At 42.4% G+C, this 24,746-nt stretch overlaps 1 protein-coding gene across 2 annotated transcripts in view; it reads left to right on the forward strand.

Moving 5' to 3' along the window:
• The window catches only part of LOC109914144 (PARP1 binding protein), a 78,026-nt gene extending 60,772 nt beyond the window's left edge, over positions 1 to 17,254 (forward strand). For both annotated transcript variants that reach the window (XM_048607611.1, XM_048607612.1), the window contains 5 exons: positions 8,332 to 8,515; positions 10,223 to 10,404; positions 11,396 to 11,480; positions 12,816 to 12,981; positions 16,007 to 17,254. In XM_048607611.1, the coding sequence (XP_048463568.1) occupies positions 8,332 to 8,515; positions 10,223 to 10,404; positions 11,396 to 11,480; positions 12,816 to 12,981; positions 16,007 to 16,311 (922 nt within the window). In that variant the 3' untranslated portion in view covers positions 16,312 to 17,254. The remainder of the gene's footprint in view (positions 1 to 8,331; positions 8,516 to 10,222; positions 10,405 to 11,395; positions 11,481 to 12,815; positions 12,982 to 16,006) is intronic.
• Positions 17,255 to 24,746: the final 7,492 nt, after the last annotated feature.

The raw sequence follows: 24,746 nt of genomic DNA on the forward strand, positions 1-24,746 counted from the left end.
CATTAAACTCCATTTGCCACCTCTCAGCCCAGCTCTGCAGCTTATCTATGTCTCTTTGTAACCTGCAACATCCTTCCGCACTATCCACAACTCCACCAACTATGGTGTCATCCGTAAATTTACTAACCCATCCTTTTACGCCCTCATCCAGGTCATTTATAAAAATGACAAACAGCAGTGGCCCCAAAACAGATCCTTGAGGTACACCACTAGTAACTGAACTCCAGGATGAACATTTCCCATCAACCACCACCCTCTGTCTTCTTACAGCTAGCCAATTTCTGATCCAAACCGCTAAATCACCCTCAATCCCATGCCTCCGTATTTTCTGCAATAGCCTACCATGGGGAACCTTATCAAACGCTTTACTGAAATCCAAATACACCACATCAACTGCTTTACCCTCATCCACCTGTTTGGTCACCTTCTCAAAGAACTCAATAAGGTTTGTGAGGCACGACCTACCCTTCACAAAACCGTGTTGACTATCCCTAATCAGATTATTCCTTTCTAGATGATTATAAATCCTATCTGTTATAATCCTTTCCAACACTTTACCCACAACTGAAGTAAGGCTCACTGGTCTATAATTACCAGGGTTGTCTCTACTCCCCTTCTTGAACAAGGGGACAACATTTGCTAGTCTCCAGTCTTCTGGCACTATTCCTGAAGACAATGACGACATAAAGATCAAAGCCAAAGGCTCTGCAATCTCCTCTCCAGCTTCCCAGAGAATCCTAGGATAAATCCCATCCGGCCCAGGGGACTTATCTAGCAAGGATACTACTACAATAGTCTAGAAATAATTCTACTAGGCCATTACCTCCCTAGATCCTGTCTCCTGTGGAATTGTTTAAGATGACAAGATGGGGTGGGGAACCATTTCAAGGAAGTGAAATGTAATGAGTATGTCTTTTTTTTTCTAATCACCATTTTTTTTCAATAATAACTGAAACGAGACACAGTTGACACTTGACGTTATTTAATCTCAGCATAGATCCCGAGGTCTGCTCATGGAGGAAGGTGGTATAAACATAAAAAGGTGATTGGTGGGTGTTCATGTCATGAGTTGGCACTAAGTTGGCATAGAAGCTATAAAGGGCCATGAGGGTTGGGAGAGGCAATGCTAGATAGGTATCAGGGGCTATAGGTAGGGAGAATAAGCTGGCATGGGGAGTGTATGGGAATGAAGGGTGTTGGGAAGAGGAGCTTTTTTTTATTTTACAACAAAGTCCTACAGCAGTGAGACAGATGTTTCACCTTGACTGGCTTCAAACACTCCCTCTGGGTTTGGTGGTCCCAACTCCAATTTTTATCAGCTCCCACCCTTCCTCCATGTACTTGTATCCTAACAAAATTCAGGTGTATAAACTAGTACAGGGAGCCAAATCAGTAAGAAAATAAGATTCTTTACAATTTTGGAGCAACTTATACAAGAAAAGAGCATCATTTATTTTCCATAGATTTTTGAAGTTTTGAACCTGAAAGTTTTATAAGGAGAGCGCTTGAAGCTCTAATTATTCTCACTTCAGGGAAGGCTTAAAATCTAACTTTGTACCTCCTCTTAAACTGAGCATCTCTTTCAAGGAGCTGACAAAGGTACAATGGAATGAATGGTCGTCTTCTGTGATCTTCACTGAAAGACAATTGAAGTTATTAAAACATATAAAATTGTTCATTCACTGTTCAAAGCAAGGCTTAAAACAAAAATAAACTTGAAGTGCATGAATGAAGAAGCAGGAAAAGTAGATAGACTTGTCAGATTTTATAGAATCAATTGCCAAAGTGAAAAATGCTGAGTTTGCATTGACTGGAATATCAAGTTGTGTCTCATTCTGGGAATAAGGATTAAGCAGCTGTTCAGTTTAATCCACCTCCCTTTTATTCCTTAAAATTCATAAGTGACCATGTGTTTAATCAGTCAGCTGTGTCATGGTCACAGTACGTAGAAACCTCACAGGGAAGTAATTGGAACAGGTCAAGTGACAGTAAGGGAGGTTCGTTAAAGACACTAGATTATGTAATTCTGTTCTGTTGCCTCTTTCTTTTAATTTTAAGTTTTATCATTTGAGTATGTCCAGCTGGACAAACTCTAGGGAGAGCCAGCACTCAGCAGCTGTTGCAGTTGTAAGTTGGACTGTGTTCTGCCAGGACGGCCACAAATCTGGCTGTGATTGGCACACTCATTGGGCCCCAGCTTTCTCAAATGGATAGGGGTGAATCACCTGTTTCCTAGAACAAAGGGGTTGACATGCATTGGAGAAGAGACAGGAACGCTTGACAAATAGTGGAATGCTGTGGATGCTGGAAACCTGAAATTGAAAGAGTAAAAGAACCCTATGCTGGAACTGCTCAATAGCTCAGGCAAAATCTGAAGAGTCAAACAGTTAATGGGCATGGAATTGCATCCAATTTGTGTGGTACTGTCAATCACAATCTCCACAATCCATACAGTGTTGCTGGATAGGAAGGGCACGTATAAGTGTGTTCCTGTTGTGTGCCACAGGACCTTGAATGGATGCCATCCTGACAGCTCCCAGTTGCCTCGTGTGACGCCAAATTCCAAGTTTGGTCAATGAACATTCGGTCAACCTGCTCATTGCTCCCTTGGCAAACAATGAGCAGAAACCTGCACCAGTGTTATTTAAAGGACCGGGCATCTGACCAGCGGATAATTAACTCTCTGGGAGCAGTTTCTATAGCAGTGGTTCAAGAATGTGGCTCACCAACCTCTTCTCCAGGGCAATTGGGAATGGGCAATAAATGCTGACTTAGCTTGTGTCCTGGGCATCACCACAACCAACCAGAATCTACTTACCAGCCAATCCACCTCCTGTGCAGTATAAACTTTGTTTTCTCTTTATGTTGGTCTTCTTGCCAATGGCCCTAATGAGTGGACGACAAAAGGCATCAGCTAAATGTGTATATTTTTAGCCATGTTCAAGTTCTGTACCATCAAATGGTTACTTGTTTCTCTTATGCATTTAAGTCTGACCTGGGCTAGGCTTCCTGATTTTGTTTTACAAAATCTGATATCCAGCGTGATGGGGTCCCAAGGGTTCTGGACTCAGGGTGTCCACCCTGTATTAACAGTAGCCTTTTCATCAAAGCAGAGCTGTCTGCCCACCTTCTGGGGCTGTTGTAGAAGGCGGCAATTCTTGGGGAGCCCGGCAGGAGGAAATTGGTAAGAGAAAGTTGGTATAATGAGAGGTAAGTGGAATGGAAAATGGGAGATCTATAGTATCACCATCATCTTGCCCATCACGTCAAAGGGCAGGATGATTGTGTCCTTGGGGCTGAGAAAGTGAATAAGGAAGCAACATAGCAGCTTGCTTGATCTGCTCCATGATTTTTCTTTTATTTCATTTGTGGGACATCTTTCTAGGCCAGCATTTATTGTCCAGCACTAATTGCCCCTTGAGAAGGTGTTGATGAACCTCCTCCTTGAACCAATGCAAATTATGAGGCATAGGCAGCCCTATAGTGCTGATAGGGAAGGAGTCACAGAATTTTGACCCAGCAATGGACGATATATTTCCAAGTCCAGACAGTGAATGACTTCAAGGGAAACTTCAAGAGTTGTGGATAGTGCGGAGGGCTGTTCTAGGTTACAAAGGGACATTGATAGGATGCAGAGCTGGGCTGAGAAGTGGCAGATGGAGGTTAACTCTGAAAAGTGTGAGGTGATTCATTTTGGAAGGACAAATATTTGAAAGCAGGATTAATGGAAAGATTCTTGGCAGTGTGGAGGAGCAGAGGGATCTTGGAGCTCATGTCCACAGTTCCCTGAGAGCTGCCACCCAGGTGGATAGAGTTGTTAGGAAGGCGTATGGTGTGTTAGCTTTCATTAATAGAGGGATTGAGTTCAAGAGCCACGAAGTTATGCTCTAGCTATACAAAACCCTGGTTTGGCCACATCTGGAGTAATGTGTCCAGTTCTAGTCGCCTCATTACAGGAAAGATGTGGAAGCGTTGGAAAAGGTGCAGAGGAGATTTACCAGGATGTTACCTGGAATGGAAGGAAGGTCTTACGAGGAAAGGTTGAGAGAGCTAGGGCTTTTCTCTTTAGAAGACAAAGGATGAGAGGTGACTTGATAGAGGTGTACAAAATGATCAGAGGTATAGATAGAGTGGACAGCCAGAGACTTTTTCCTAGGGTGGAGGTAGCTATTACGAAGGGACATAGTTTTAAAGTGAGTGGAGGTAGATATAGGGGAGACGTCAGAGGTAGGTTCTTTACTCCAAGAGTGGTAGGGGAGTTGGCCTCATTAGGGGCATTTAAGCGGCTATTAGATAGGCAAATGGATGATAGTATAAGGTAGGGGTGGAGGTTAGATAGACCTTAGGATTAGGGTAAAAGTTCGGCACAACATCGTGGGCCTAAGAGCCTGTACTGTGCTGTACCATTCTATGTTCTATGAAACTGACAGGTTGTGGTGTCTTTGTGGGATCCGGAGTCAATGTTGAGGACTCCCACGGCAACTCCCTCCCTACTGTGTACCACTGTGCTGCCACCTCTGCTGGGTCTATCCTGCCAGGTGGGACATGAGAGATCCAGAGATGATGATGGTGGTGTCTGGGACATAGCCGTGGTCTCAGAATCATACCTTACAGACTATGTCAAGTTGCCGCTTGACTAGTCTGTGAGACAGCGCTCCCAATTTTGCACTTGCCTCCAAATGTTGCTAAGGAGGATTCTGCAGAGTTGACAGGACTGAGTTTGCTATTGTTGTTTCCAGTGCCTGTGTCGATGCCAGATAGTCCATCTGGTTTAGTTCTTTTGTTTAGGCTTCATAAACATTAATTACAGCTGAGTGGCTTGTGAGCTACTGTAGAGAGCATGTAAGAATCACCTACATTGCTGTGGGTCTGGAGTCACATGTAGGTCAGACCGAGCAGGGATAACCGATTTCCTTCCCCAAAGGGCATCAGTGAACCAGATGGGCTCTTTCAACAATCTGCAGAGATTATGTGATCATGATTAGGCTTTTAATTCCCGATTGTTTTTGAATAATTCAAATGTCACCATCTGCCATGGTGGGACTCAAACCCATATTAGCTTCACGTTCTAGATTGCTAGCCCAGTGACACTGCTGATTCACCACTGCTGGGTCATGGGCTCCATCATAGTGAAAAGCTGTAGACAACTATCTCATTACCAGACACAGAAAATGCAGACACTCTCTGCTGGCTCTGCTTTGTTTCATTCATGTCCATTGTGCCATGTTGTCATGCAAGGACAGGGCAGCATGTCAGTGGATGTATCGCAGGGTGATGTGCCTACCATTGCTGAATAGCTGGAAGGATGTGGAGGCTGCAAGCACTGATCAAATTAGGTCCTTAGTGGTTTTCTGACAGCATTTATGGTAGAGTTGAGGGTAAAAGAGATTGAATGACGAAGATGTGAAGCAGAAATGGGATAAATAAAGGAACAAAAGATGGGGCTAAATGTGGTGTGAATGGTGACAGAAGGATCATTGTCAACAACTGATCTCTGAAAAACAAAGCTATGATTGAAATGATTGAGTTTGTTGCCCTGATGAGGTGGTGCCAGTGTTGGACTGGGGTGGACAAACTCAGGAGTCACACCACACCAGGTTATAGTCCAACAGGTTTATTTGAAATCACAAGCTTTGGAGCGCTGCTCCTTCAGGTAGGCATGAGAGATCCATTGACACAAACAGAGGAGGACCATTCTCCCTGGAGTCTTGGTCAATATTTATCCCTCCACTGAAGTCATGACCGAAGTAATGGCCATTGTTAATTTGCTGTTTGTGGGAGCTTGCTATGTGCAAATTGGGTTGTGCATTATGACTAAGCTTTATTGGCTGTAAAATACATTGTCACAATTTGAGATATGAAAGGTGTTATATGAATGTAAATCTTTTGAAACAGTATCTTTTGCAAGTGACTCCAATGGCTTGTGCCTTGAGTCCAATACAAGCGACTGGGAAGGAGAAATAGTGAATGCTGTGACCATCTTCTACTGTTTTGCTTGGCAAACTCATTGGTTCTATTTGCATTTCTCTTTAAATGATCAGAACTGCGACATTGCCCTGAATTCCCAGTAATGCTGAGGGACAGCAGCAGAATCTGAGTGCACCTTGCATTTGGTTTATTTTTTTTTTATAAACTGTCAATTATTACACAATTTGGAATTGGCCAAAATGCTTCAGTGTTAGGAGGTCAGGGTCGAGCTCTGCCAGGTTGTACTATCATGTCCTTTCCCGAACCAACCACCACTTTCACAGTCGCCTGCACATAAAGCACCAAAATTTTAATCCTGCAAACAGCCATTATTTTATTTTTCATTTTGTCTTTTAAGCATAATCATTACTTTATCAAAATTTTCTCTGCAGTAATTTGAGTAAATTGCAGTGAGCAGATGTGTGTGCATGTCTATCTATCATTTAGACAATTCCTTTGCATTTAAGACTTACATTTGTGTAGTGCCTTTCGAGAGCCCCAGTACATTCCAGTGAGCTTCGCAGTCAGTGTAGGAGGCAGAGCATGATCCACCAGCAGCCATGAAATTGTAACCAGACAATCTCTTGACTAGATTTATTCTTGACATGAGTGGGATCTTGCTTGAAGTCAGTAACTTCCATCCTCTGGAGTTTAGAAGATTGAGAGATGAGCTATTTGAAAGACCTAATTCTCAGTTAATTGGATTGGCAGTTGAAAGGTTGTTTCACCGAATTGAAGAGTCCAGAATTATCACTGTATTATCCCATGTTGCCCAGAGGAGATGATCGCTTTTATAAGCTGAGGCTAATCAGGCTTATTCAGATGGTGGTCCTGTGATGTAGGTCTGAAGATCGAAACTGGGTAAGGGGTAGCAGACCTTCCTGAATTAACAAATCAGATAGATGATGGAAAACTGTCAAATTCTTATCATCATTCTTATCACCACTCTTAAAAAATTTCGTAAATTGGTTATTGCCGTGTTGAACTTGTTCAACATTCACTGGATAAGGAGCTCTGTATCATTGTAGAAAGGTTCCATAGGCTCTCTCTCTATCTGCTTCTCTGTTTATCTCTCCTCTCGCATGCATTCTCTCTCTCTCTTTTTCTGTCTGTGTATGTGTGTCCCCTGCTCTGTGTGTGCCTGTGCCACTGCCCTGCTGTCTGTGTCTCTCTCTGTATATGGCTGTCTCCCTGTGTGTGTGTCTCTTGCTCTGTCCCTGGATGTGTCTGTCACTCTCTCACAATCCACTCCATCTCTGTCTTTCGCTCTGTGTATCTCTCTCTCTCTCCTCTCTCTGTTGCTGTATTCCAATTAGAGTAGTTTCAGTGGATTTTTAAAGTAATGAAATCATAGACATCAGAGTAAATTTAACTGAATCCAGAAAGAGATGATCAAAGCACAAGCTTTTGGAGCATAAGGGACCATTCAGCCCCTCGGGCCTGTCCTGATGCTCAATGAGGTCATGGTTGATCTGTATCCAAACTCCATCCATCAAGTCTGGCTTCAGCTCCTTCTATCCCCTTGGGTAACAACAACCTACCAATCTCCAATTTGGAGTTGATTCAGTAAACACCTGCATTTTGCCAAGAGACTTCCACCATCCTGCATGGAGAAGGGTCTTTTTCCCCTTTATTCTTTGTTTTCACGGGATGTGAAAGTGTATTTGTCAGCAGATTATTATCCAATAAGTGCCCTGTCAATGATCATTCATCTGTTTTGCTGATGGAGCATAAGCTGAAGGGGCAGTAATTGGTGGTTGGATTTGTCCTGATTTGTGGGCCTCCAGTTTCCACTCCATGTTTAATTGGCCACTGCTATTCATGACTTAACATGGCAGGACTGCAGAGGTCAAATGTGACCTGTGAATTTGCTTCGCTCTGTCAATCACTTGCTGCTTATGCTGTAGTTTCACCAGGTTGACACCTCACTTTGAGGTGTACCTGGTGCTGCTCCTGGCATGCCCTCCTGTACTCTCCATTGAACTAAAGCTTTCTTAATTCTAGGTTTAATTGAAATTCCCATCAGCTTTTGCTGGGATTTTCACATTTGGCTACTGTGGTGGAGTGATCACCATGGCGGGGTGCCCAAGAGGGGAGAATTGGAGGAACACAGTGATCACAGAGGGTTGGCATTACATTGATAGGAGGAGAGAAGCCAAGGAGGGATTTGAAAACCAGTTTGGAATTTTGAAGTCAAGTCGTTTATCAATCGGAAGCCAATCTAAGTTAGAGAGTGCCCAGATGATAGCTGAATAGGACTTGGTGTAAGTTAGAATACAGGCAGCAGCACTTTGGAGCAGTTGTTGACCATGGAGGGCAGACTGGCCAGGGACAGAGCGAAAGGATAATGTCTTTGTTTTTTAGTATTGCAGCTGGTCAGATCCTGTCCTGCATCAAAAGACGACTGTTGAAGGGTAAAAGCAATGAAAGCCAATTCTGTCTGGCTGCTGAGGAGATCTCAGAAGATCTAACAATGAGGATTAATAATGTCGTCAACTGTCAGCATGAGTCCACAGATGAAATGACGACTGACATCAGTCCTGCACGGGTAATAGCCCTTTCTGATCAATCTCCCATTGCTTTGCTTTGTCCAAATTTCCTTATCATGACATATCTCCCAGGGATTTGAGTTAATCCCTGGATTAGTAGCGCAGCCTGACTTTTTGGATAAATGTATTCAGTATTTATGCAACAAAAGATGAGCTTACTGACTTAAAGATCCTTAAAATCACTTAGCAACACTCTCGCTCTATGTAGAAGCTCTGTCATTGACTTTCAAATTATCTGTCAGATATTCCTGCTACTGGCCAAAAATTTGACTCTTACTAAATTACTGTTCCAAAGTGTATTTAAGTTTGAAGCCTTCAGTTTAGGTGTTCTTTATGTTTTTGCATTGTAAATTGAAATTCTATGAAGTTAGTAATGGAGAGAAAATGGAATGGAGTAAAGTTCAATCTGGAAGCACCAGACCTGTACAAACCCTGCTGGGATTTTTTTGCAGTTAACAGAATTATCAGGTGGCTGTATAAATGGGGAGGGGTATTAGTGTTTCAGTGAAGTAAGAAAAGGATTCCCTTACTGCCCATCTTAAATCTCTTGTATTGTTACACCTCACAGAGGTAGTGCGCTGGGAATGAAGCCCCACTATTCCTGGTGTCATCACACAAGTTAAAGATTTAAAAAAGAACACAGCCTTCCCCAGTTTCCCTGTCTTTTAGACCCAGGTTTGCAGAAAGCACAGACCGGGACAGAATACTTAGCGAGAATTGCAAATAAATAGATTTCAGCTACAGACAAATAATGATGAATTGTTGACATATACTTGTACTTGTTGAAGCTTGAAGCCCCATATAAAATTCCTTCCTACTACACATGTAGACAGAGATGGAAAAGAAATGAGAATGGTGAGCAAAAGGAAATTTGGAAGGTGAAATAACTGGACAGAGGCTGGTATCCTGTCACTAAGTCACCCGTTGTTTACATGTGCACTGTACATGGGCTGTGACCAGTGAGCTCTCAAACCAAGTCCCTCGACTGAGGAGACCTTTTAGAATCGCCTGTTAATACCTATCAGCCAGGATTCCCTGATTGGCCCAGGTTAACAACCCCAATCAGGGATCTCATAGTCAATGCGATCTACCTGGTCATGGTTCCAATCACTGTAGAAGATGGCCCAATGTTTGCAGAGTTTACTGAGATATTTTTATAAGGTGTAAACTTCCTGGTGGCAGGAGAATTGAAGATTATTGGGGCCAGGTGGGGGAGTAAAATTCAGCACATTCCCTCCCTAACAGCATTGTGGGTCTACCCACAGCACATGGACTGCCACCACCTTCTCAAGGGTGACTAAGGACGGGTAACAAGTGTTGGTCCAGGCAGGGATTCCCATGAGTGAATAAATGCCATACAGATCAGCCATAATCTTATTGAATGGCCAAGTGGACTTGAGGAGCCAAATAGCCTTCCTCCTATTTTGCATGTTCACATATCGTCTTTCTCAATTTATGGATCTGGAATTTGTTGCCTTAGAAGGCAGTGGGAGTAGTTTCAATATTAAAGGGAAATGATTAAATACATGAAAAGCAAACATTTGCAGGGCTTTGGGGCAAGAAGTGTGGGGGTGGCACTGATTAGGACAGCACCAGCAAACAGCACACATGTGATGGACTGGACTGAATGGTCTCCTGTTTTTTTTTAATTTGCAATTGGTCTTATTCCTTCCTTTGGTAAATACTTTTTCTAAAATAATTGTTAGCCCAAGGTTTATGCTATCAACCATGCTACGGCATACGGTGGTCGGAGAACGGTGAAAGCTTTGATAGCTCTGCTGGATGAAGAAGCAGCTCACCCACCAAGTGAAGGCAAGGCTGAGCTGCTCTACGGCACTGAACAACATGCGAACATCATTGGAATTCCATGCATGCTGACCCTGTTTAGGTATGAAGCCGCTTACATTTCAGTCAAGGATTTATTAATGAGAAAAGAACATTCCATCTCAAAGTGCTTTACAGCCAATAAAGTATTTCTTAAATGCTGCCACAGTTGGAGTATTGGAAAGATAGAAACAATGTCATTAGCACAAAGCAAACTCTCCACTACTGACCCCATAATTTGATTTAATTATGTTGGTTGAGGGATGACCATTGTCTAGGATACCAGGGAGAAATTCCCTGTTCTTCAAGGTATTGTCACGGTCGCTTTCACATCCGCCTAGGAAAGCAGAAATGTTTTTGGTCTCTGCTAATAGTTGACTGTGCAGCACTCCCTGAGAGGCTCAGCCTGGATTGTATGCTCAAGTTTTGGGAATGGATTTGGTCCCCAAGTCCTTTGTGACTCTGAACTGACTTGGAGTCACGGTGGCATTCTACAGTCTATATACAAAGAACACAGAAGTCTGTGCTATGCAACCCTTCGTCAATGGGAGTTCCTCTCCCAGCCTCTCACTATCCTGACTTGGAAATATATTGCCAGTCGTTTGGTGTGGCTGGGTCAAAATTGTGGGTCTACCTACAGCATGTGGACTGCAGCGGTTCAAGAAAGCAGCTCACCACCACCTTCTCAAGGGCAACTAGTGGATGAGTGTCTCTCCCTCTCCCTTTAATTAACTTCTTGAGACCTACCTTTGGTTTAAAGCAATATTCTGGACTCTACGTTAATATTTGCTGAAGCACCTCAGTTCTGTTTTACTGTGCCTCCTGACACTACTGTTTATTGGCACTATAACAAACCATTTCCCCCCTCCCTACTCCCTGCCAACCATAACCAACACATCAGCGAGAAGAAACCATATTTAGCTTCTCCCATTTTGCATTGCGGCTGATAATTGGCACTTCAATGGTAGACTCTGAGCAAACTGCATAGCAGGATCACAGAGTGCCACCTCCCTAACCTGTCTGCAGTTAATCCTTTCAAATCACCTTGATTCTAGGTCTCCAACTCAATCAAGTGGCTTATCTCCAAAACCCTTGTGCCATCGCATTCAGAAAAAAATCCAGGAAGAAAACCTTGCCAAGGTACTGTTAAACTTTAATACATTAAGCTAATATGGTCGATTTATGTTAAAGCAATGATAGTTATTTTCAATTGTAAAATCCTGCTGTGCACTACCACTGATATTCGTCTTAAGGTTGACTGTCTTTTCTTAGAAATATTCCTATTTTGTTGTGGTTTTATTGTGTGGAGAGAGATTTTTTTCCTAGTTTTAAAGCGATTGCCAGCAGTTCTTGGGCAGATCTTGCTGTACTTTCACAGAAGATTTATTTCATCAGATAGGCTCCTTGTCTTTACTTGATTGAATTTTTGGTCTGCAATCTGAAGTGAATAGGACATTATCACCAGAGCTAAGATGGTCTTGTCTGTCACCAGTTATGCTGTTTCTGTCTGCTAATGTGGCATATTATTCCTCCTTGCTTTCCACAACCTGTCTGTCAGTTTCAGAAGACTACAGGCTCAAGACCCAGGGCAGAGATTGGGATGCATAAACTAGGCTGATGGTTCAGTGTCGAGGAAGCACGGTGCTGTCAGAGGGTCAGCGCTGAGGGAGCACTGTTGTCACCATCTTGTCTGTTTAGCTTCTATGAAGCCTATTTCACCCATTTGTTAATCTAAAGCACTTGTGGCAATTATGTATTAATGAAGCCACCTTTGTATATTGATGATCCATTCTTTCTTTTAAGAGGGGAGGTGTTACGAGATGGGCCTTTAAGAAGGATTTGTTCTGTTATGTTTAGTTTGAAAGCAAATGTTGTAAACTTGGAGCCAATCTGACTGTTCTGAGCCTAACAATGTAGCTAGTTTTGGGTTTTTTTTAAAAGTTGGAACAATAGAAACAGCATGAAATTGTGGGGTCAAGCTCCCACAGAACCAGGATTTTAGTTTAACTTTCAGTAGCTTTGGGGTTTGAAAGCTGCTACATATCTCTCCCTGCTGCAGCAAAATGCTGGAGTTCTCCCCCTCTGTTTTCTCTTGATGTGCATGTGAGACAATCCATTTCACTGAATTTGCCTTTGCCAAAGGTGTGTTTATAGGATGTTAGTATATTGGAACAGTTACTGTTTAGTAGTTGAATAATCTATTATTCTGTTAAGGTTTCCAATAGAGTTGTTATTCCAATTCTTTCTTTCATTTGTATCTTAACTATAATGTTTAAAGTGTGTTTTGCTTCAAGCCTGGTAATTTGAGCAATGGAATTGCATCTGGAACACAACGCCTTACACTTTTTAAAAAAAGAAAAAAGTTGGGGTCTAGGCCATCTTCTTAATATATTTTGTGGAGTTTGGTCTGGTCCATAACATGGGACAATTTTATGCGCTCAGTGCCACCAATGGCATTTTATTTGAATATTTCAGGTGAAGCATACTTTGATCAAGTCACAGTTCTCTTGTACATATAAAGAGGATTCTACAGCAAACATCAAACATTCTAGTAATCCCTGCCTTGGCCAGGCTTCAACTTGTATCCAATCTGAACCAAGACCAGTTCTCACGATCTTCTGTGATGATGAATCTACTGAAGGTAAAAGAATTTCACCATAAATATATCTCTTGCATAAAAATTACCAGGTTGAAAACTTTTTGTCCATAATCTTTGCTTGTCAGCGTCTTCATGTCATCACTGGCTATTGTCAGTTGCAATGCCAATATCTCCCTTTTAATTCTCCTACATCAATGGTCATAGTGCAAATTCTTACCTCTGGGAAACCCTGTAGAGTTATCTTTCTCTTCACAACAACTTGTGTGTCCAGAGCAACTTGTTAGTTAATTGTCTGCGGAGAAACCTTGTACAAAGTTTACAGCTGAAATCTTCTGTGCCATTGTAAATATGCAGATCTTTACGTGTGATACAAAGTGGAAAAGGATGCAAAAGCTTTTGACTTTTGTTACTTCTGCTCCTTCCTGGTGTGTGTACACAGATGATTAAATATTGTACAAAGCTTGACAACTAGCTGTATACAGCAATTAGCTTTAAAAGGGAATGTTATGTGTTACTTGTACCTTTCTTTTCAGTTTCTGGGAGAACATGGGCTGGTAGTTTAGTGTTGCTGTAGTCCAGTATCTGTTGCTGTTAAATCCAAAAAGCAGAACACCTTTGAACCGGAGTGGTTGAGGTAAATAGCAACTGGAATGGTCAGGTTGCCTGAGGAAAGGTTGAACAGGCCTTATTTGTATCCACTGGAGTTTAGAAGAATAAAGGCTGACTTAATTGCAACAGGAAAAGGTCCTGAGATGCACCAGAGATTTCCTCTTTTGGGAGAACCTTGAACCAAGGGTCACTGTTTCAAAATAAGATGTGTCACTATTTAAAACAGAAGTGAAAATTTTTTTCATACAGAGCATGGTGAATATTTGGATACTTTTAAGGAAAATGTAGACAGATTCTTGATCAGCAAGGAGGCCAAAGATAATCAGGGATAGCACGAATGGGAAGAAATCGGATCAGCCACGATTGTATTGAATGGTGGAGCAGGCTCAAGGGGCTGAATGGCCTACTCCTGATCCTGTGTGTTGATGCGTTAGTATGGATTGTTTAAGGGAAGCTGGATAAACATACCAAGGAGAAAAAGCTAGAAGAATATGTCAATGAGGTTTTTATTATATTTACTCATTTAGGGGAAGCGATGGCCTAATGGTACTATCACTGGATTGTTAATCCAGAGACCCAGATAATGTCCTGGGGACCTGGGTTTGAATCCTGCCATGACAGATGGTGGAATTTGAATTCCTGGAATTAAGAGTCTAATGATGACCATGAAGCCATTGTCGGAAAATCCCAAGCTGCCATCCTTGAGCGGTCAGGCCAACATGTGACTCCAGACCCACAGCAATGTGGGTAACTCTTAATCACGTTCTGGGTAGTTAGGGATGGGCAATAAATGCTACCTAGCCAGCAACGCCTTCATCCTGTGAATGAATAAAGAAACTCATGACTCGTTCCTAATTGCTGAGAGGATGGTTAAGAGTCAATCACATTGCTGTGGTTCTGGATTTACACGTTGGCCAGACTGGATAAGAATGGAAGATTTCCTTGCCTGAAGGGTTTCAGTGAATCAGATGGGTGTTTAATGATTGATGGTCATCATTAGACTAGCTTTTTATTCTGGAATTTTATTAAATTCAAATTTTACTAGCCTTGGTGGCAATTAGAACAAAGTTAAGTGAGAGGCGGCTGCAATGAAGTATAAACACTGCATAAAGCCGATTGACCTGATCCTTGACTGTAAATTCTCTGATCTCCCCAGGTGATAATTACATGGGAGAGTGAACCAGTTGTTGGGAAGCCAGTTGAGGCCTGATGTTAGGGGGTATTAAACTCTGGTTTGATCTTTTGTATGGGGTCATGATACACAACCTCAGAAACTGTCTGATTGGCTGCTTAGAAATGATTTCCACCAGTCGGGGTGGGCCGGGGGGTGGTGGGGGCGTTGGTGGTGGTGGTGGGGGTGGGGGGTGTGCTGGGTAGTGTCAGGAAGCAAAGGACACAACAACAATATATATTTATGCAGCCCCTTAGCTTGGTCAAAGATCCCAAGGTTCTTCAGGAGAGTTATCAGGGAGAATGAAAAAGATCCTGAACTACAGAAGCAGACATTAGGGCAGATGACCAAAAGCTTGGGCAAACAGCTGTGTTTTTAAGGAGGAGTGAGAATTAGAGAGGTTTAAGTTAGGAATTCCAGATCTTAAGCAAGATAATAGAAATAACCTGTGAAATTCTTTACTGCAGAAGGTTGGGTCGTTAAGTCTATCCAAGACAAAGAGAGATTTTTTTTTAAACAGACTTGTGGGAAAAAGGCAGGAAAGTGGAGTTGAGGATAAGAACATAAGAAATAGGAGCAGGAGGAGGCCATCTGGCCCATCAAGTCTGTTCTGTCATTCAATAAAATCATGGCTGATCTTTTTATGGACTCAGCTCCACTTACCTGCCTGCTCACCATAACCTTTAATTCTGTTACTGTTCAAAAATCTATCTATCTATCTATCTTTACCTTGTTAAATGTTTTTAAGGCAGCCTCAACTGCTTCACTGGGCAGGGAATTCCACAGATTCACTACTCTTTGGGAGAAGAAGTTCCTCCTCAACACAGTCCTAAATCTGCTCCCCCTTATTTTCAGGCTAAGCCCCCTAGTTCTAGTTCCACCCACCACTGGAAGCAGCCTCCCTGCTTCTATCTGATCTACTCCCTTCATAATTTTGTAGGCTTCTATAAGATCCCCCCCTCATTCTTTGAATGATCAGACCAACCAACATCTCATTGAGTGGTAGACCAACTCTGGGTTGAATGGCCTGCTTCTGTTCCTTTATATTATGGCTTTCAAGCAGCAACAACCTGCAATTTTGAAAATAGTAATTTTGCATAAAGGTACAGAAGAATTTTGCATGGCTAAATTCATGGGATGTGACTCACCGGTTTGGCCAACGTTTATGGCTCATCCATAACTGCACTGGAGAAATGTTGAGTAACTTATTTATAATTTTAAATTTGGAATTTCCCTGGCATGGTCTAATTTTACGGATCCCTCCTCTTCTCTGTTCTCTTCAACAAGGTGAATCCTGTCAAACGTTAGCACTATCCGCAGGGCAGTCGGCACCCCCAAGGAAACAAGAATGTGAAGCAATTCTCAGGAAAACCAGGAACGAGGAAATGGGAAATCAAAAAGGCAGCCGGAAGGTGTCAAAGCGGAAATGGGTGGAAATGGATGGTGATACGGGCTGTGAAAATGAATTACGTAGTTGTCCCCCTGTCACACTGGAGGGAAAAATGGGGAAGACCACAAAGACCATCCGAACTAAGGCCAAAAATAAATTAATTCCTGGACAATCAAAACTCACCAATTTCTTTAGGATTTAGGATTTTATTTCTGTTCTCCTTTCAAAACCAGATGAGGTGTTTCAAATGTCGAAATCATGATCACGTGTAATTAGTGTGAATTTATTTTCAAAATATAATATGCAGGCAACTCTTGTGATTATGAATGCAGAAAATCTAAAATTTTATTTCTTTTTAAATACACTAACAAGTTCAATAATGAGCAATTTCAGCTTAAAGCTTTCACTGTTTAAAGCATGGAGAATAAGTCACATGAAGGACTAAGTACACAGTTTCAATCACTTATGAATGCACAGTTACAACAGTCAGATAATAGATGTTACAGTTTCACCAAGGATCTTGAGGCTCTTAAACAGTTGGTCAGTTTTGCCAGCAGGGTCGGTAAACTCTTCCAAGCATGCAGCGGAGATCTGTTTGATGTAGGAAGGAAAATAGAATGAGTTGAGAATGAGATCCTGGTGCAGCTTATTGTGTACCTTTTGGACTACTTCTTTCTTTAGATTTTACAAATTAACTGCAAGGTTTTAACTCATTTTATATACATGTTGATCAGAGTCAGCTGTGATAGCTGCTGACTTGTGAAATGTTCCCCATCTGTCATCTGAAGTAACCTGCATGAATCACTGTATAAATGAGTGGAGAGAGCTCTTGTGGTAGTTTTCTTACTGCTGAGTTAAGAGATCTAGGCTCAAGTTGCCTCTGCTCCAGAGGTGTGTGATAATATTTCTGAGTCAGATAAGATGTCAATCACTGAGGTAAGACATTGGCCAACCTCAAGGCTTGAACACCAGTACAGTTAGACTTCTCTGAATATTACTGTGTCTAAAGGGGAAATGTTACAAGGCCACAATAATGGATTTGTATATCCTTGAATTTAAATGAAGGAATAAACTAACTAATGTGGTTGAGATAATGGATTTTAAGCTTGCTCCTGGGCCTAGTTAAAGTGGTCAACAAATTTAGGCATTGGGCTGTGGAGGGGGTAGTGATTCCCCACTACCTGCCCCTCTTGAGTGTGGCACTGTGGCTCAGTGGTCAGCACTGCTGCATCACAGCGCCAGGGACCCGGGTTCAATTCCACCCTCGGGCGACTGTCTGTGTGGAGTTTGCACGTTCTCCCCGTGTTTGTGTGAGTTTGAACTGGGTACACTGGTTTCTTCCCACAGTCCAAAGATGTGCAGGTTTGGTGGATTGGCCATGCTGAAATTGCTCCTAGTGTCCAGGGATGTGCAGGCTAGGTGGGGTTAGCCATGGGAAAATGCAGGGTTACAGGGAATAGGGTAGGGGGATAAGTTGGTGTGGGAGGTTCTTTGGAGGGCTGGTGTGGACTCGTTGGGGAGGTGATGGCCTAGTGGTATTATTGCTGGACTGTTAATCCAGAGACCCAGATAACATTCTGGAGACCCGGGTTCGAATCCCGCCACGGCAGATGGTGGAATTTGAATTCAATAAGTATCTGGAATTAAGAATCTAATGATGACCATGAATCCATTGTCAATTGTCAGAAAAACCCATCTCGTTCACTAATGTCCTTTTTAGGGAAGGAAACTGTCATCCTTACCTGGTCTAGCCTACACGTGACTCCAGACCCACAGCAATGTGGTTGACTCTGAACTGCCTTTTGGGCAACTAGGGATGGGCAATAAATGCTGCCTAGCCAGCAACGCCCTCAACCCGTTAATGAATAAGGAAAAAAAATGGCCTGTTTCCACACTGTAGGGATTTGAAGACTCTTCAGTGTATATGTTCATGCCTGGGTGCCCAACCATGGGTAGGAGTATCCGGTGCCTGTGAGGCAATTAGATAGAGATGGGCACCGTGGAGTTTGGCATTCTGTTCCCCTCTAACACCATTTTAATTTAGTCCCCTCTGTCTCTTTTTTCCCTTCACTTTGTTATTGTTGCGTTGCCCCTGGTGCAGTGCTTGTTAACTGTTTATTTGTTAAGTAGATTAGTTGGGTGATTTGGTGGGTTACTTTAAAAAAGATAAAGGAACTGATAAGTAGAAACTCTTTCTCTGTTTGGGGTGTCTGGGAGAGTGTAGAACATCTAAATTGGGAATAGGAATAGGCCATTCTGCTCTTCAATAAGATCATGGCTGATCTGTTAGTGTATTGGATTCTCATTCCCATCTTAACACCCCTCTCCCCGCTATAACCTTAGATTATGGGTAGGCAGGTGAATCAATTTACCACCATCATGAAAACATTAAAGAACAAAACAAGGTGGTTTAATCTTAAAGTGAAAGTCAGGTCATTTGGAACTGCAGTCAGGAAGCACTTCTTCCACATAAGGGGTTGTGGAAATCTGGAATAATCTGTTTAACCCTCCAAAAAAAGCTCTTGAACCTAGATAGGGGGGGAAGAGCTTGGGAGAATCAAATGAAATTTTCTAAACAAAACCTTCTAGATTTTAGGGGGTAGTTGGCATCCAGATACAGATCAACTGTAATCAAATTGAATGACAGGATAGGCTTGAGGGGCTGAATGGTCTCCTCTTGTTCCAGTGCTTTGATTTTGGAGGTATAATTTGAATTTCAGTCCCATTGCTCTGCAGATATATGCGGGAGCCAGTCCAACATCTGTATTTTACAACTGCCAGGATGATAAACGCTCAGTTAAATTTTGACCTGGGACAGACATAGAAAATAGGTGAAAGACTAGGCCATTCAGCCCTTCGAGCACCACCATCCACTTTGGTTACAGCTGATCATGTAATCTCAATATCCCACTCCCTGTTTTCTGTCTATACCCATTGATACCTTTAGCCACAAGGGCCATGTCCAGCTCCCTCTTGAATATATCTAGACCTGCCAGACTTTGAATTTAATCTCTCATCTGCAAAGTGACACCTCCAAGTGTGCAGCACTCCCTCAGTACTGCTGCCTCATTGATTTGAGGTCCTGTACCCAAGAGGTGGGGATGGGTGTGTAAAAGAAGTGTTTGTTTGGCCATGATTCTGTTGAATGACAAAGCAGGCTTGCTGGGCTGAATGGCCTACTCAGCAGTTGTAGGATTATATCTTGCACTCTTTTCTGTTAGCCTGATATGCATGTATGGTACGAACTGCCTGTAAAGTATGTACGACAACACTTTTCACTGCACTTTGGTACATGTGACAGTAATTATTCAAATCAAATAAAATCCTGTTCCTATCCGTAAGTTCAACACCAGGTTTTGACCTACCCCCACTTCTTGGGTGGGTGCCAGGACGATAATAAAAATGATGTGGTTTGTGTTTGTAAGTCACTCTACACACTAATTTGTCCAAAACTGTGAATGGCCAGAACAGTTTACCCCATACCAGAGCTGTCTGGAAAAGTGACATTCTGGAGTCAATCACCACAGAGGAGATAGAACTGTGAAATAACTTATCTACCAGCGACAGATGGGCTACAGCATAAGCTTTAGAAAATGAAGCCAATTCATGTGAATCAAAATTAAAAATCAATGCAGATTGCTCGATAAATAACACCCTGAACTTGCCTCTTTTCCCCCAGTAACTGCATATCACAACTCAACAGCTGTTTCAGCATACCAAAAACTTACTGTCAAAATCTCTTCTGCCCACAGGAAGCACAGCCCCATTTTCTCCAACATCAGTGGCTCGATGTGCCTCTAACATCTCAAACTGTTCCAGTTGATTTGAGCTTTCAGGAGCATCCGTCCTCTTAGCTGAGTAGTACAGTGGCTTTTTCATAGACTCATACGAGGTGAAAGGTCGTTTGAATAACCTCTGGCTAGCAGCCATAAAAGGTGGTTGAATAATTTTGGGGTCCATCCTAAAACCTAAATCCTAAACAGAAGACGAGAGTGATGTTTTTAAGAACATCCCAAGGTTGTTTCAAAGGATTGTAAAGAGGGCAAAAATTTAACAACGAGCCGAAGATAGAGCCTTTACACTAGGCGAGCAATTATGCGATCAATGACATTGACTTTTAAGACTATTTGAAACCAAAGGGAGAACTATTAGAGGCTGAACTATAAAGGCAGATAGCAGGCATTTCAGGGATGTGGCAAGTCTACAGAATCTGGGATTTTTCCTTGCAATAGAGAAAGTGAAAGAAGTAGTAATTATGCTGGTGAACGAATGTAGAGTGATGTTCATACAATATATAATAAGAAATTGTTTCCAGGAGATCCGTAACCAGGGGTCACAGATTTAGGGTAATTGCCATTAGGTATAGTGTAGGAGTTGAGAAAAAAATTCTGCTTCGAATTGTGACTTGGAATGTTTTACCTGTAAGGGTAGTTGAAACAGATTGAATAGGAACTTGTAAAAGAGAATTGGTTACATACTACAATGAGTCAAATAACCCTCTGGCAGTGGAAACCATTTCCCCTTATCTACCCCATTAAGACCTCTTATAGAATGAGAGGGAGCTACTAATTCTCCCAAATAACTTCTTGGTGTCTCCTTGAAGGCCCCTAATGCTGATGGAGCAAATAAATTTTAACAACTTACATTAAACCTTTTAGGGTTAATTGAATACATTTTCCTTCTGATAATGAAAGAATAAGTTACACATTTAAAGCGAGAATTTACTGTGATAAGTCATACTTCTGAGTTTACTTTGTCCGGTTGCTGGAGCTGGTAGATTTTGATCAGGCCTGAAGACCTCAGTTGCTCTGGTAGATCAGCGTTTGCCAACATTTCTTGGTTAAAGTCATTCTGTGGCACCTTGCTGTCTTCCAACTGTCCCACAGCAGATGAAATGGAGAGTTCTACATTAAACAACACAGAAATAAAAAGAGCTATGTAAACGGAGGCATTCATTCTTGCACTGGTTCTGCCTCGAGCCAAAGGCGGTGTGCGTATGGAACCTGAGGCATTTCAGAGAAGCCCAATCTCCCTTTTTATCCTTTTACCATCACTAATAGACCTCCTGCAGAAACCCATCTAGCGGATCAGATGTGTTATATCTGAAAGATTGGAAGCTGATTCATCACCGCAAGAGGTGAACTGATCATTTTCTTCAATCTAAATCCCTAATGAGTTTGTTTCAATTGCAGCCATCTGATATCTAAATCAGCGGCAGTCTAAATGATTTATTCACTTAATGAAAAGAATGGGATCCGTAAGGCCAAAAAGGAAGGTTATGCTTTTGTCTAAAGAATGACACATTAGCATATCTAATTTACAATACCAGCTTTAAAAGATCCTTGAAGAAAATACATTCTGTTCTCTTTTATCTTGAATGAGAAGTGAATATCACAGATGTTATGAATTGGACAAAGAAGGTGAGTTTCATAATGAAATCCTGCTAATCCTGGAAGATTTGTTTTTTAGTGTTTTGGCGAAGTACTTTTTAATCTATAAAACTTCTAAAGGTAGGAATGAAGAAATTAATAAAATTTCAAAAAATGATTTAAAAAATCATTCATCTAAGTTCTGCTCTGGTCCAATATTGGGAATAACCTCAAACATTGAACATTGATAATCAGTTCCTTTACTGTAACAGGTCAGATTAGGAACTGGAACAAAAACAAAGTTGCTGGAAAAGCTCACCAGGTCTGGCAGCATCTGTGAAGGAGAAAACTGAGTTAACGTTTCAGGTCCAGCGACCCTTCCTCAGAACCGGACACCGGACCTGAAACGTTAACTCTGTTTTCTCCTTCACAGATGCTGCCAGACCTGCTGAGCTTTTCTAGCAACTTTGTTTTTGTTCCTGACTTACAGCATCTGCAGTTCTTTTGGTTTTTAGATTAGGAACTGGCTTGTGTCATGATTATTTTGTCTTTACAAGGTAATTATTTAGATGTGGCAATTAATTTCAGATTTATTTATTTGTATAGTTTCTACATATAAAGGAATCAGAATTTTGATTGTCTTATTTCAGGCCAGAGCAATAACTTTTGTAATGGACCATTTTGTAAAACAGTTGTGTGAGGTGATGGGAGGACTGACAAGGCAAAGGAGTATATATGAATGGTAGGATTCTAGGATGTACAGATGATAAGAGGAACTGTGTTATGTACGTCTACAGATCCTTGAATGCAACCAGGCAGGTGGTAACAGAGGTAGGACACCAGCAGGACCGACCCAACGCAGGTGCAGCAAAGTGGCATACGGTTGAGGTGGAATTGCCCTGGGAGTCCTCAACATTGACTCTGACCTCCAGGAAGTCTTATGGCTTTAGATTAAACATGGACAAGGAAACCTCCTGCTGATTACCACGTACCATCCTCCCTTGGCTGATAAATCGATACTCCTCCATGTTGAACAACACTTGGAGGAAGTACCAAGGATTAAAAATTGCTAAATGTACTCTGGATGGGGATTTCACTGTCCACTACTAGAAGTGGTTTGGCAGCAGTACTACTGATTGAGCTGGTCGTGTCCTAAAGGACATAGCTGCTAGACTGGGTCTGCGGCAGGTAGTGAGGGAACCAACAAGAGGGAAAAACATACTTGACCTCATCCTTAACAATCTGCCAGCTGCAGTTGCATCTGTCCATGACAGCGTCCGTAAGAGTGACCACTGCATAGTCCTTGTGGAGATAAAGTCCTGCCTTCACTTTGAAAATACCCTCCATCATGTTGTGTGGCATTATCACTGTGCTACATGAGACAGACTTTGAACCAATCTAGCAACTCAACTGGCCTTCGTGAGGCGCTGTGGGCCATCAACAGCAGCAGAATTGTACTCCGACACAATCCGTAACCTCATGGCCCGGGATATCCCCCACTCAACCATTACCATCAAGTCAGGGGATCAACCCTGGTTCAATGGAGAGTGCAGCAGGGCATGCCAGGAGCAGCACCAGGCAGACCTGAAGATGAAGTATTAACCTGGGGAAACCTCCAAACAGGACTATTTGCACGTCAAACAGCAAAAGCAGCAAGTGATAGACAGAGCTAAGCGATCCCACAACCAACAGATCAGATCTAAGCTCTGCAGTCCTGCCACATCCAGTCATGAATGGTGGTGGATAATTAAACAACTCACTGGAGGAGGCCCCCACAAATATCCCCACTCTCAATGATGGAAGAGCCCAGCGCATCAGTGCAAAAGCTAAGGCTGAGGCATTTGCAGCAATCTTCAGCCGGAAATGCCAAGTGAATGATCCATCTTGGCCTCATTCAGTGGTTCCCAGCATCACAGATACCAGTCTTCAGCCAATTCGATTCACTCCTCATGTTATCAAGAAACAGTTAGAGATACTGGATACTGCAAAGGCTATGGGTCCCGACAACATCCTGGCAATAGTACAGAAGACTCGAATTCCAGAACCTGTCACTCCCCTAGCCAAGCTGTTCCAGTACAGTTACAATACTGATATCTACCTAACAATGTGGAAAATTACCCAGGTATGTCCTGTACATAAAAAGCAGGACGAATCCAACCCGGCCAATTACCGCCCCATCAGTCTCCTCTCGATCATCAGTAAAGTGATGGAAGGTGTCAGTAACAGTGCTATCAAGCAGCACCTGCTCAGCAATAACCTGCTCAGTGACGCCCAGTTTCGGTTCCGCCAGGGCCACTCAGCTCCTGACCTCATTACAGCCTTGGTTCAAACATGGACAAAAATGCTGAATTCCAGAGGTTAGGTGAGAGTGACAGCCCTTGATATCAAGTCCACACTTGACCAAGTGTGGCATGAAGGAGCCCTAATTAATGGGAATTACGGGGCAAAGTCTCTGCTGGTTGGAATCATACCTGGCACATAAGAAGATGGTCATGTTTGATGGATGTCAGTCAAATCAGCTCCAGGACGTCTCTGCAGGAGTTCCTCAGCATTGTGTCCTCGGCCCAACCATCTTCAGCTGCTTCATCAATGACCTTCCCTCCATTGTAAGGTCAGAAGTGGGGATGATTGCCAATGATTGCACAAAACAGTTCACAGAATTTTAGATGTGTTCTCACTAGTGCCTTGTATAGTTTTAGTTGGATCTCCCTACTTTTATACTTCACTTCCTTTGAAATGAAGACCAGCATTCCACTTGCCTTCCCTATTACCCAATGAACTCGGCTGCTAGCTTTTTGTGATTTATGCACAAGGATTCTCAAATGCCTCCAAAATGTATCTTTCTCACATTTCCCCACATCTACCAAGATTCTTTGTGCCACCCTCACTACTTGTCTTCCCATTTATTTTTGTGTCATCTGTAAACTTGTTGATCATACATTCACTTTTCTCATCCAACTCATTAATATACTTTGTAAATAATTGTGGCCTTGCCATTGATGCCTGCAGCACTCCACTCGTTATAGGTTGCTGTCCTGAAATGCCCACTTTACCCCAACTCTGTCTTCTATTAGTTAGCCAACACACCATCTATGCTAATTGACTCCTCCCCACACCATAGGCTTTGGCCTGGTTGAATAGTTTTATGTGTAGTACCTTGTCAAATGCCAAATGTATTACAGGGGGTTCTCCTATAACGCGTGTTCCAGAATGCAAATTGTCTACAACGTGATTGACGAATAGTGGAACGGTATTTGTAAAACGCAAA

Source organism: Rhincodon typus, chromosome 18 (genome assembly GCF_021869965.1).
Source record: "Rhincodon typus isolate 14 chromosome 18, sRhiTyp1.1, whole genome shotgun sequence".
Classification (NCBI taxonomy): domain Eukaryota; kingdom Metazoa; phylum Chordata; class Chondrichthyes; order Orectolobiformes; family Rhincodontidae; genus Rhincodon; species Rhincodon typus.